The sequence below is a fragment of the Camelus dromedarius genome, chromosome 11 (genome assembly GCF_036321535.1).
Source record: "Camelus dromedarius isolate mCamDro1 chromosome 11, mCamDro1.pat, whole genome shotgun sequence".
Lineage (NCBI taxonomy): Eukaryota > Metazoa > Chordata > Mammalia > Artiodactyla > Camelidae > Camelus > Camelus dromedarius.
Genome location: NC_087446.1, coordinates 20325704 through 20340304, shown reverse-complemented (window position 1 = coordinate 20340304; position 14601 = coordinate 20325704). Strand labels below are relative to the sequence as shown.

The 14601-nt window shown below is 34.7% G+C and overlaps 1 protein-coding gene across 1 annotated transcript in view; it reads right to left on the bottom strand.

The window, feature by feature from the left end:
- The window catches only part of OTOGL (otogelin like), a 117727-nt gene that overhangs the window by 40011 nt on the left and 63115 nt on the right, over nucleotides 1-14601 (bottom strand). The window contains exons 26-32 of the mRNA XM_064491228.1: nucleotides 13704-13823; nucleotides 10961-11077; nucleotides 9987-10143; nucleotides 9294-9320; nucleotides 4446-4613; nucleotides 2426-2704; nucleotides 332-449 (exon numbers count right to left, since the gene is read on the bottom strand). Of these exons, the coding sequence (XP_064347298.1) occupies nucleotides 332-449; nucleotides 2426-2704; nucleotides 4446-4613; nucleotides 9294-9320; nucleotides 9987-10143; nucleotides 10961-11077; nucleotides 13704-13823 (986 nt within the window). The remainder of the gene's footprint in view (nucleotides 1-331; nucleotides 450-2425; nucleotides 2705-4445; nucleotides 4614-9293; nucleotides 9321-9986; nucleotides 10144-10960; nucleotides 11078-13703; nucleotides 13824-14601) is intronic.

Here is a 14601-nt window from a genome sequence, read left to right as displayed (position 1 = left end):
CATACTACACATCACCATCTAACAATATGCTGCGTTATATATTTACATTTTTATTATTTTGTTCTCTGCCTCAAGGCAACAAAATGTAACTACAAAATGTAAACTACATAAAGATTGAACTACTTTGTTCGATGCTGCATCCCTCGGAGGTAGAAGAGAGGCTGGCACACAGCAACCCTCTGTAACTACTGCTGGATTAACAAGAAATAAATTCATGAGTGAGCACCCAACACAAAGTGTTCTTGAGAATTTTTTTAACCTAAAAATAATCGCTGAGAGCACAATCTGCTATTGCTAGAATCTGTTCGTTTAATGGCTAAACATGACTTACGGTGGAAGAAATTTACATGCTAGTGCTTCAGGGTCACTGCACGTTTTAAAGCAGGGAGTGGCACAAGGTTCGTATCTCCATTCACACATCCTCCTGTATGGCACTGCTGCCTGGGTTTCTGGGGAGAAAAATGAAGTTTAGGTTGCATACATTTCAATGAACAGCTTGAAAAGTAATGGATTATGATAGTAGGGTTTGACTTCTCTTTGATTATAACGCGGTGGAAAAGATCGGACGAGGGGGGAAAAAAGCATTTTAGTTGCTTCATGATCAAAGCATTTTCATGCTCAGGTTGAATATCAAAATGTTAGTCTATCTTCCAAATATTTAAAAAAGCAAGAGGTGGGAGGAGGCCAAGGAAAATAATAAATCTTTCTCCTTTCTTTATGTTGAGTGAGTTTGCGTTGATCAGCATATCATAAAAGTACCAAATACTTGTTTGGAATTTTATTTTTTGCAACATAAATTTTGTCATGATTCTATTTTATCCTTGTAACCACCTATTGAGAGGGTATTTTTTTCATTTTAAACAATACATTGAGGCTCAGGGGAACCACGGGACTGGCCAAATGCAAACAATTAGAAAAATGGCAAGACTAAAGACATATGTGTCCTGACGTCAAACCTAGGGAAAACACTCCACCTTTGTTCTTTTCACGGAACATAGCTCACTGTCTTGTACATGGTAAGTAATCTGATTACAAAAATGAGTGAGTAGGTTTTAATAATATACGCATGAAATTATAAAACCTCCCTTCACTGAAGATTTTTCTCCTACATAGTCTGATACTCTTTTCCCCTTCCCACATCATAGACCAGTCCTTCTGCTGCAGTCCAAACCTATCTCTGAAGAACAGAGCTCCATAAGACAGAAAGTTCAGAAAACAGGCTGTTCCTTGGACTTTGGATATAGAGTTCAATTCCAAAGTATGGGAAGGAAAATAAGGCTTTCTGGAAGGCATCGATGCATCTAAACATTACAATAATTGTTAGACCTGGGTTACTGTGATCATGAGTCCTGCGAGAAGTTTGGTTTCAAGTCTAGAATAGACCCCTAGATGTTATAGGTTTGAGAAGTCTGCAAAGATGAGTTTCTCAGATTATGACGATGCCACTGGCTGCAATTGTCCAAAGCTCAGGTAGGGCCACTGGGTCTGGTTCTAATGGAACAGATTTCTGTATTGAAGGGGAAATAGAGGCTTGCAAAATTCAACTGTTAAGTAAATTCAAGCAAAAATATCACATTCACTTGGTAGAATGTTGTACAGGCATGTCAGTGACTCTTTTTCTTATGAGTTCAGGAACCCCATTCAATAGGCAAAAATTTGAAGCTCAATTTGAATTTCTAAAATCCAAAAACTATGGAGATTTACAGACATGTATCCACAACAAAAAGGGCAAATGGTTAACTCTCTTAGATTGACTTAGAAGGGTTGGTTAGAATGAAATAATTTGTTTGGGAGACCCAAAGCTCCTAGGTTTTGAAAATAAAGCATGACTTTTAAACATGGGATGGAGCAGTGAAGGATTCCTCTCTGAAGTTTAGAAAATTCAATAGCTATAGAACTGCAAGCATCCCTAGAAATAAGATCAGGTTTGGCTGAATCAGAAAAATCTTCCAGGGGTCAGTGGAACCAGACTCCGTTAGTATTCAAAAGACAAAGAGAAACATGTTGTCTTTATCATTAAGAATCAGACTATATGAGAAGTTGCCTTCTATGAAAGAAAAAGTAGATACAAAACCAGACAACAAAAAGACATAGGTAATCTCTATTTACAAAGTTCAGACAGCACTGAAGGCAATCATAAAACAAACAAACAAACAAAGAAGAACCATTATTTAAGGCTGATCTAAACAATTCACCTCATTAACTTATGTAGTACAATAATCCTATAAAATAAGTATTATTATTTCTTCCTTTTTACAGATGTGTAAACTGAGGGACAGAGAGGTTAAGAAACTTATTAAGGTCATAAAAGGTCATACAACTAATTATACACATTAAAAATGATTTTAAAAATAAAACCTAATAAATATTCTGCCATTATTTAAATTACTACTTAATCTGTATTTGAAGATCTCAGAAAACATACCTTCTATGCTGAAGCTACTTAAATGTTTAAATTCTTCAGAATCATCATATTTTGATGCTTTGGCACTGGAGTCTGTCAATATGATGAAAAAGCCTTTCTTGCTGTACAGCTCAAATGCACTATAACCAGGAATCCAGAGACTCTGATGGTGGAAAAATGTGGCTCTCTGATGAAAGGCTGAATTCGCCTCCCACAGTTTCAAACTCAGAGTGTCATCATCGTGGACATAGAGAAAGTAGTTTGGCCTTTCAGCAGATTCCAAGGAAACAAGCGCCAATGCTGTAAAACAGAGCAGTTTGTTTGACAACTCCCCGGGTCCTCTGGAGAAGGCGGATCATCAGCACTGGCATGATAAAAATTCATTTATAAAGTTGACAAAAATAGAATTGCACAATTGTCATACACAGTTAATGGCAACCCCAAAGATTTCGGAAGTGAATTATAAGACCTCTAAAAGAAAAAGTAGTATTTTAGTGCAATGTATAACAGTGACAGCTCTTAAAAAAAAAATCACTCTCTGTTAAGGCCTATGTTTTAAATAATTGATTATGCCTTTGGTGGGAAAAAGAAACGTCAACTTAGGACCCCGAATCGTTCAATTCCCTACAAGTAATTAAACAATTAATTGGACACATATTTGTACCTGCAAGCTTTAACCTTTTAAAAGGTATAAAATCTACAAATGGCTAAATTGGATGATAGAAAGGAATAAGAGACTAGAGAAACAGATCAATTCAGACATGTCACTGCATTTCAACATCACTGGGTTCCCAATGAGCAAATGTTCTTGCAGGTGATTTCACTGCATTATAAAAGGCTAATTGTTCAACATTTTATTGTTAATTTCCCAAAGATGATCAACCAGCTAATGAACAATTACAAAGCACGTGGGAAGTGCCATCCTTTTTTGTTACGTGCTTTGAAAGTTTCCCTTATATTTGTAAAACCCACGATACGTTTCTTAATTGAGATTTTAGATTTAATTTCTTAGATCTTTATTTCTTTAGGTCTTAATTCCTTAATTTAAATCTATTAGGATTTTTCTGTTAAAAACATTAGCTACTGTAAATCATAAAAGGAAGGGCTCTCTCAAATCCAATAAACTATTCCAAAAACATTTATTGTGTCCTAAAATTTACTCTGCTAAGCACTGAAAGATGCAGGAAGAATAAAAGAAATTTTTATGAGAAAAGATATTTAACTAACATATAAATTAGAACTTCAGACTGTGATCTTCACAGATTAAAAAAGAACCAAAGGAGCTCTTTTTACAAGAATAAGGCAATTTATTTTAAATGGAAAATCAGGAGATTTCTCCAAATGAGAGAAAGTTAAGTTGGATTCATTCATTCAATAAGTATTTTCTAAGTTTCTGGAACACACCATTCATGGTTCTAAATAGGGCTAGAAGAGTAACAATGTAGCCTGAACATCACAGATCAGAAGAGGACATTAACCACCAGTCAGAACAGGAGCCAAGTGGATATAATGGGTATAGATCTGCAGCTGCAGACCAGTAAATGTGGGGCCTGGTGCCCAGACAGACAAGGCATCATAAGGATAATAGACTGTTATAATGACTATCCAGACTTTGATTTATGTTCTTAATATTTAACTTCTTTGATATCAAATCACAGCTGTTGTCTTTTAGTTTAATCTGGCATTAAAATCTTTCACATGTTAATTATTAATGAACTATTTTTCAAAAATTACAAATTAAGTTCTGTGATTAATACTATGAAAATTTAAGCTGTGCTTTATTTGAGACCAAAAACTCAATTAAAAAATTGCAATTCTAATTGCATCTATACATGCCAACAGATAAACAAATAAATTATTTTATATGCAAAAGAGATAGCTGGTTCATTTACCATGGTCTTATTTTATTTCATACCCTTTAGAGCACCTAGAAAAATGTAATATATATACTAGATTCCCCATTTAACATTTACTGCATGAATAAATGAAACAATGTAAGTGGAAAACTAAATTCTTATTTTCAATTGGAAATTATACTCACATGATGCCTTCTCTGTGAAAAGGCCCGGAGTGATCATAAAATTAAAAAAGAAATTGCCATGAATACTACTTCTTGGCAGAGAGAAAACGTTTCTACTGGTCATATTGGCCCCCAGAATAAGGCCACTCTGCCCATAACTTGCCAGCATATATGGTCCTTCTCCAAGCCCTAGTTAAATACAAATGAGAAAATTATAAGTTGGCATGGGATTTTTACATTTCAAGCTATCATTTCAATGGAATACATTTTAATAACAAAAAATAATCTAAAAAGAATTGAGCATTTAAAATTTATCACTAACAAAATAACTGAAATGTTTTCAAAAAGGATATATTATATTGACTTGGAATATACACATACATGTTTAAAATATGTAACTTAGAATATTTATATACATGAATGTGTATGTGTAAATGTATATGTACACGTATGTATAGCAACGACGGGGAGAAGGTTGACATAAGCTTTCTAGACCTCAGATTTTCTCATCTGTATGATGAAGTCTGTCTAGGTAACCTCCCACTATAATATTACAAGATTGTTATCTACTCTCAGTAAACTTAAGTTTTGTTCTATCAATGGTCTGGTATTTTGATAGTCTTCTAAAAATCATCTCTCCCTAGTAGGTTGCATTGCATTAAAACATAGTTCACAGGTATGATATACAATATTGTACTGTTTGGGGAATTACTGAATTTCATCAGTGAAGGTGTATCTATAAAAATGAAAGTAGGATGATGCTGAACAAAGAAGTCAAATGTCATTTTACTTATGCTACCATTTCCATGCACTTAAATGGTTCCATATAAAGTAGAAAATACTTACTATAGTAAAAAACCAGTTAATGTAGAACCAAACCTGAAACTCGATTAACATAATATTTCTACAAACTTCACCTTATAAAGAAAAGTATATAAATTATTTTTTTAAAGTTCACTGATATTTTTAAAAAGTTTGTGTTAAGTTGTAAAATAATATGATCAGTTTACCTTCAACCCAATCTCTATAACATTTAATGCTCTAGAATAAGTGAGGTAATGTAAAACTTTGAGGTTTCTTCTGAATTATCAAAATTAAATTACACAATTATTAGCCATATATTTTTTTACAGGTATATGTAGATATTTATGATGTAGGTTACATAAAATGCTAATTAATACAGGTGTAAAAGTGGTATCATAAAAGATCAATCTGGTTGCTCTCAGTGAATTTCATTTTCCCTCTTTTCTCCAATTTTTATCTCAAGGACAGTCTTCCTTTCCCAGCCCACATTTAAGAGGGAGGAAAAAAAAGATTCAAAGAAATCCACAACCTGGGATTTTTTCTTTTTCAGGATGAAAGCCAGGACTAAGAGAAAGGGGAGAAGATAACTGGATTTGAGGGTTAAAAACTCCCTCAAATAGAAATGAGACCAAGAAACAAAATTTCCATCATGAGGACCAGAAGGGGCAGGGATTCATAGGTCAAGTCATCTTCAAGTGCACCCCCTCCACCAACTCATCAGCTGAGACATCTCACCGCGGAGCCGCTGGGGGCACTTCTAAGCCATGAGGAAAGAGCTTTCTTGGGAACTCTGACACCTTGAATATAGATGGAGATTTGAAAAACTTTGTCCCCACACCATGACGGGGCTGAACAGATACGGTGGAGAATTCCTCCACGAGCCTGGCAGCAGTGGACTCCCCACCACTATTACAAATACCATGCACAGTGTTTCTTGATGTGCCAAAATCTACAACAATCAAAGAGAATGATATCATTAGCCTCCACTACCTACTAGCTCATTTTCTAGGGAAAACAAGAGCAACATACACTTCCAAGATAAAAATATACCTTGATTTATAAAAGTGTAGATTTGTGTCAATCTGTAAATAGTATACAAATATGTAGATAAGCATGTAAATTATGAGGTGCAATCCAAAATGAAGAAGAAATATACAACTACAGCATGGGGGCTTAAAGTACCCTCACAGATGTCCAAGAGAAGAGGAGAAAGCATACAGACCACTAAACCAAACATTCTATCCCCCACTGCACTAGCGTCTTAACTACAGCAACTGAGGAGACAACTGTCATCTGAGAAATCCATTTATATAAAAATGGAAAGCTTCTGAATTGACTGCCAGTTGATGGATTTCTTGTGTCTGGAATGGTCTCCTGCATTTTCACTAGCAGCTGAGGTATAAACCTCATTGACTTTAGCACTAATCTTCTTCAAGGTAGAATTACAATTTCACTGTCTATTAAAAGCAATCATTTCCTGTAGTGATTAAACACAATATTAAGCAAATCTGATCTAATAAAGTCAGTCTGAGCTTAAAACTTGTATAACAATTTTTAGCAGGATTTTGAAGTCCTTGCTCCTTACAGCAATAAAACCTTCATATTTTTAGCAAATGCCATCAAAATGAACATGAAGATATTCTAGACAGTCATTGTGTGAAAGATGATTGGACTTATCTCAGCAGTATCCTATGAATTTTCCCACTTTAAAAAAAAAATTCCCTCCTACAGAATCACAATTATTTACCTCTGCATTCACTTTGAATAACTTATATATCTTAATAACAGTGTCCAGAGAAATATGCCAGTTATGAATGCCCAAAGACTAGGTAAGTTTACAATAGTTGTTAAGTTAGTTGCAATGAAAGAAATTAAGATAATCATTTGACACAAATTTCTTTTATTACCATCAACAATTTCCACAATTCTTTATTCCACTTCAATGATCTACCTTCATCACATTACTTTTACAATCTTTTATTCTCCTTGGCAGGTTGACTCTTCTTCCTATTACTCTGATCATAGGAAACAGAATCTCTGTCTTTCATGGGTCTCATGAAGGGCAAATGCCCCATGTTCACCCTCTGAGTATTACCAATACAGTGTTAGAGATGAAACTACAATAACTGGTTTGAAGAATCCTGTAACACACTGGAAAAAAGAACCACCACTAGAAGTGCAGCAGACTTACTGACAAAAAGCAAAATGTACCAAGCAGCAAGAGGTAGAAATTCAATATTCATAGAAAATTCTGCTTCTGTTTCCAAGGGACTACAGAAGGGATGCCAGAAAGTACAAAGGCACAGATGGAGATTTTCACAGCAGAACTGTGTGAGGCAAGAATTCTTAAGTGAGGAAGTTGTTGGAGCATTTTCTCAAATTGACGTCTGTGTATGTTGTGCAGAGCATACGATAATGATGTGCGGTGATCATTCCCAGACTAGGACGTGCTAACCGTCACTAGGCAGTGTAGCATGGAAGTCAAGCTCATTGGTTCTGAACCTACATTGTTTATGAGTCCTTTCACCACATTTTAGCTAAATGACTTTGACCAAGTTGTTTAATTCTTCTGCGCCTCAATTTCCTCCTTTGTAAAGTGTTAACTACTACTAATAAAAAGTTATGTCTTTCAGGCATATTTTGAAGTTTAAATTATATGATATAGGTATAGTTAATACAACAAAAGCTGTTGTTACTATTATGTACTTAACATTAGACAATCAGTCTCATTTTAAGCATCGCGTCCAAAGGACTGATGTGGAGTGGGTGTGTGTGGGGGTGGGGCAAAGGTGTGTGTTTAAAATCCTGAACAGGAAATATGTTTGGTTTAAATTTTCTTTAATTAACATAGAATTTGCTTAATGTTGGGTTTTTTTTCACCTCCTCAAACTTCTTTAGACATAACAAAAACATCCACAAGACTAAAATGTACATTTTCTTTTTAATTCATCATCTCTGTTTTACTAAAATGTTCTGGCTTTCTTTGTACTTTTATAGCTGACAGATTCTGCCTGGCTTACTAAGTCACCAAAAATACTTTGGATTGGTTGCTTGATTTTTTTTTTTTAATGGCTCAATTTTCCTATAACTATTACTCTAATCCATCCAACATGGGTCAGAATTTGTTCAGTTACTGACAAAATGGACACCTTCTTGGATCATCTTATTTGTCTAAATTAGGTTTAAGTGGTTATGCCTTCCTCAATAAATAGGTTTGACAAAAAGCAGGCTTCAATTCTGCTAACGTCTGGCATTTTCACTGAGGATGTAATTCTTTGTCTCTTCATCTATGCCTTAGTTTTGGGTAGCACTCCTCCTTAGACTTCTCGTTGCAAATCTGAATACTTGAAGGAAACTAGGAGATTTTCATTATCACTACTAAATCAGTTAAGTTCTCATTCTGACAATACAGAAATAATTATTTTGCCTACAATGATGGCTAAATAAATTCCTTGTATTATTATTGTCACATTTAGAGTTCATTTCTTTGATTTCCACAACATAATAAAAGTTTGAATAATATCCATATTTATTCATCTGGTATATGTCTTTCATTCTTTTTACCTAAAAAAAATTAGCTAGCTTGACTCATTCATTTATTCATATAATTCAAAAACTACTGAGTGCCTCCTAGGTACTGAGGACTTCATTACAAACTTTTTTTATTTTCCAGGGAGTAAATTTTAACACAAATACTTAGAAATTTAGGTACATTTTAGAAGGCAGTGGCTTTCCTTGGGTCATACAGCTGACACTTGAACAACACGGGTTTGAACTGAGCAAGTCCACTTACACGCAGATTTTTTTCCATGGTAAATACTACAGTACTACACAATCCATGGTTGGTTGGATCTGAGAGTGCAGAACGGCGGATATGGAGGGTGACTATAAGCCATACGTGGATTTTCGATTGTGCAGAGGGTTGGTGCCCCAACCTCTGCCTTGTTCAAGGGTTCACTGTATGCCAAATTATGAACTATTCCTACTTTGTTCCCTGAGTTGTTTCCTGAATCTTCAGATACATTTAATAGAATACTATAGTGATATTCTTAAAATTTCACATACCTTCATTGTAATATTCACAATCAAGTGCTAAAAGAAAAAAAGAAGAAATATTAGACTACATAAGAATCTGACCACTTACCTGAATACATGCAAAATGTGGTTTATAAATGACCAGGTGAAAGAACTCAGAATGACATCATTATTTGGGAATTTTCTCTGAGCAAAAAGGATTCTTTAAGAGTGATGTGTTATAATTCATTAAATTTCCTAAGATTATTTTATAGGTAGGCAGATATATCTGCCAATTTAGCAATGTCTACGGAGACTGTTAAAATCTTAAGCTGTTCTTCAGATGACTTACTATCTACACAAATAAATGAAAAGTTTAAAGAATCAAATCTGAAAGCAAATTCAAAATGATATTTTTTAAACTGTGTTTCTTACAATTGGAACAGTGGAACTTCACAGCCATAAGAGAAATGGACTCATAAACAATTTCTCCGAGACCGTATATAAATAATTTATAGTTCAAATGTTACAGTGATAGCAGTCAAACACAGAAGAGTCACCTCAAAGTTTTCTTTTATAAATCCTTTAGCTATACCACAATTTATCTGATTGTCAAAAGAGTAAAAAATTTACCCATCTTAAAGAAATTCTATTTCCATGAGTTCCATAGCATTAGTTCTATGGTAAGACATTGTGGATCTCTTTATGAGGTTCCCACCTAGGGACGATGCTCTGAGTACTCACAACAAACAGTAGATGATCTCCAGTGAACTGGTACCCCTTCCTGACAACACTTGTATGCGTACGCTGCGATGCTTGTGCATAAACATTCACAATCCCCACCCAGGTTACAGTTACATGTGTCTTCGTGACAATTTTTGGCAAAAGAAGTAACATCAATCTGAAAATGAAGTGAAAGATAAAGTAATTTCAAAAAGTACTATTACAATCGATTTAAATTCAATCTTCTAAAAGAAACTCACTGGGACAGTTTCAAAATTTGCTGTTCTCTGCCTAACACTGCCACCTAGAGTTCTCAGTATCTCAAATCTCTATTTTCCCAAAGGGGAAAGGAATTTATTAGACAAATGTAAGATCAAAGAACTAGCAAAACAGGGGACTAACAAACAAATATAATTTCAACATCTGCAATACAACAGATTCATATTTCGTAGAAGCTTCCAAATGTACTTTTACTTAGTTTTTAATAAGATCTTGAACTATTTTTTAAACTTCCATTGGGACCTAAAATTACTATGTCAGAAAGACATTTAGAAAGTTAAATTTCTAAATAAATTACATTCCATCTTGGAATGTGCTTCTAAAACCATTTTAAATGCACCACTGATAATACTTTTAAACTATACTTTGGGTTAAAGAGAAGAATGCTCATTTGGTGGCATGCTGTGAAAATACAATAAACATTTTTGGCCTTGATCAGTCATTTATGGCTTTGATGATGGACATAAAATAGATCATTACAAATATTGTGTAAAAATGTACACTGTCAAATAAGATGGAGTGAGGGAGAACATAAATCAACTAAATGTGTCAAGTGTACAGAAAAAACAAATTACCAAATTCGTCTTCCTAACAAGGATTTAGGTAGTACACCTGAAAAGCCAATGGGTAGCTAAATTATTTGTCCTGTTTGTCTCAATATTATACACACAGCAATATCTGTTTAAATTGGAAAGTTTAGTAAAACATTTATTTACCACATTGCGACAAGGAGCAAAAACATCGCTGTACAAAATGGAGCATTCCTTCTTGGCGTAAGGAAATTTGTTTTGATGTGCCTCGCAGGGTTTAAATGATTCACTTGGGGTTTCACACTGCGGAAAAAAAGTTCAGGGAGAAAAGAAAGCTTTTAAAGGGTGACTTCTGAAGCTGAAACTAGGGTAACCTAATCTGACTTCATTCATTACAACCACACCTAATATATTCTCACTCTTTTAGACGGTCTTTACCTAAAGCACCTGCGCTCGGCCAATTCAGTGTTAAGAGCATATATTATTGTTGACGGCAACTAAATTTACAACTAAAATTATGACAATATTAGAGAGTGAAGGTAAATGATGTTTAAATTTTCAAGTGCAGCTTGACATGACTAAAAAAAAAATGACATAAACAAATTATTTTCCTTCCTTTAATTTTCACCTCTTTCATTTCTGTCACAAGCCATCCTCCGAGGGGTTGCACAGACTCAGGTGCCTACCGGCTCACCTCCCATACACTCAACAGTTTGATCTCTGCCTCTCCTAATCCACCTCCCTGAAACCTCCCTGGGAAAAGTCATCCTGGATCTCTTCGTTACCAAATACAAAGGCAACTTTTCAGTCTTCTCTCACTTGATCTTTCCCTGTCTTTGATGTTGTTGAATACTTTGCCCTTCTGACGCGTCTCTCGTGTTTTTGGTGGCACCATCTTCTGCTGGGTCTCCTCCTCATTCACTTGGATGCTCCTCCCTATCCCCGCCACCCTTGTTTTAAGGCTTCATCCTCAGATCTCCTTTTTTTTTTCATTGTATACACTTCTCATGGCTTCAGCAACCTGAATATATCAGGAACTGCCAAATCCGTATTTTCAGTCCAGATCTCTTTTCTGAACCTCAAAACTTGGACATTTTCACATAAGTATCTCTGTCCTCCCTTCTCTCTCAAAACATCCTGAACTGTATTTATCTCTACACTGCTGTATCGTCCCCACTGTCCCCTACCACACACTCTCCTCTTTGCACTGCCTCAGCGTCTAACCAGTAAGCCAGGAAGGTAGGAGACTTTCTTCCCTTCTCCAAATTCATCCTTCCTTATACAGTCTTTCAACAAATGCTGTTGTTTCAAATCTTTGATGTCTCTCAAATTTGAGTAGTTTTCTAAATGTTCACTGACTTGACATTTCTAGCTAGATCATAAGGGCCTCTTACCTAGCTTAGGGCCCTTAGTCCAGATCACAGCACTCACAGCTTACAGCTCTTTATTTTGTGTTCCAGCCATTCCCTCCTTCAGACCTTCCCACCACAGCCATATTGAACTTCTTGAAATTCCTGTTAGGCACCATATTCACTCCAGTCCTCCTGACACCTTCCAAAGGGCTGCCCTCTGCTTTACTGTTAAACTCTTTCCCATCATCTTCACTGTTCTAGCTGCTATAAGTCTTGCAGGATTCAGCTCAATGGCACCTTCTCAGAACCTTCCTCTGACCATCGCGAACTCCATGCTGTATACACCTCTATCAACGCACCTGTCTCATATTTTCATTGTTAATTTTTCTACCTCATCTACTAACATAGACTTTAAATTCCTTTAAACACAGGCAGTGGCTGTGTTTTAATCATATTGTTTGTTGACAAATCCTGGAAAATACTGAGCGCTAAATAGAACTTACTGAATGAAAAAAAGTATTTGATTTTCAGCTTTGTCCATTAGGTATAGGTAAGAATATGTGTTATAGTAAGTCTAAAATTCTTTGATTGGTCCAAATATTTAAGTATTATTACAAGTTAGTTATTCTTTAATACATTTTATATTTTTAAAAAAACCCTTTATACTCTCCAACTTACATCACATTACTTAAATTTTACTGAATTGAGTGGATGCTTAACCCCAATCCCTTTTCAGTTTTTTGAAGAGATTGAGATATGTTAGTAAATTAGGCAAGGTAGTAAAGCAGCTGATCAAATAGTAACCAATGAGGAAATTGTAGCAGCAGACCCTCCTTTCAGTTAGAAAGAAAAATAGGCTAAAAAAGGTAGAAGAAAAGAGTACAACAAATTTCCAATTTGACTGTTTTCTGAGTTAGTTCAGCATTTCTCAGTGTCCCATGGAAAACCCTACTTCCTTGAGAACCAAGACATACAAACCTAAGTTCTGTGTCAGTAAGTTTGGGAATCCCTTCAAACATATCCCTCTCTCGGAATGCCTCAAGAAATCCTCCAAAAATGAAATATGTCTGACTTAATTCATTCAAACCGCTCCAAAAGGCAGTTGGCCACAAATCCACTTCTTATCCCTACCCACCCCACACAGCCTGGAAAACAAATGCTAAGAAATTCTGCCTTCATTTATTCATTACCTCAAGTTGACAAAAATTACATCATTAGAAATGCAAATACATTTGAAAAGCATTTCGCTGTAAGAGGAAGAGCATGAGATTAGAATTTGTGAATTTGAAAGTCACCCCTGCTGCTTACTGGTTATACAATGTTAGAGAAATCATTTAACCTTCCTGAGTCTCAATTTCTTTGCCTATTATATGGACACAATATCTTTTACATTACAAGATTGTCACAAGAACTATGAGAAATTAAATGTGAAAGCAGTTTGTCAACTATGAATTACTGTACAAATACTGCACAAAACACTGTTACTTAAATAAATCTTCCTGAGGAATAAAAAGTTTTAGTGAATAAATACACCAAAAAACATTTGTTTAGTTCTAAAACGCATCTATTTCACTTACCTGTCCTAGTGCCCAACTATCTCCAAATACCTGGGCATTCCTTACTTCTAAGTTATTGGATGTGGTCATATCATTTGAAGTACATTTGTCAAAGTTTCCACATAATCCTGATAATTTGTTCTAAAGTGAAAGAAAATTACCATGAAATATTCTATATTCACTTCCACGCTTAAGGACTAGTATTCACTAAAATTTTCAAGAGATTTAAAATAGGTATTTTAAGAATTTCTACAATAACCACTTAAAATATGTCTCAAGAAGGTGGAATTTCATATCTACTTAATTATATTTAACAGCTATTTAGATTCTCAAAAATATTTTACCATCCCCTAAATTTTATCTGTCCACACTTACCAATGTCTTAGAATTGGCAACAAATAATATAAATAACTTGGAAAACTATAATATAAACACTACAGTATATATATATTTGTGTATATATATATGTATATATATGTGTGTGTCTATAGCCATATGTGTATATATAGTATGTATTTATACACATATATTTTAATGATGAAAGAGCCACCTCTTGATATGTTTAACACCGTTTTGTGACACTACAAATTTTGAAACAATAGAAATAATTTTTCTTTCTCTAGATAATACTTTGAAAAGCCAAAACTTTCAAAACATAACTTTTAAAGAAAAAGTTAACTTTATATTCATATATCATGCCACCATGAGGCACAATAAATGAAAATTTACCTGATTTTTATAAAGTTTGTTGTGAGTTGTACAATGGTTACTACAAGTGCAGTATGAATTATTCACATCAACAATATTCACTGCATTTCCTCAAATAACGTGACAAACTTTACTGTTGGGAAGGAGACAGACTAAGAGTACAGAGAAGAATGATCTTCCAGAAACAATGAAAACCCTCCTTAAAACTTTG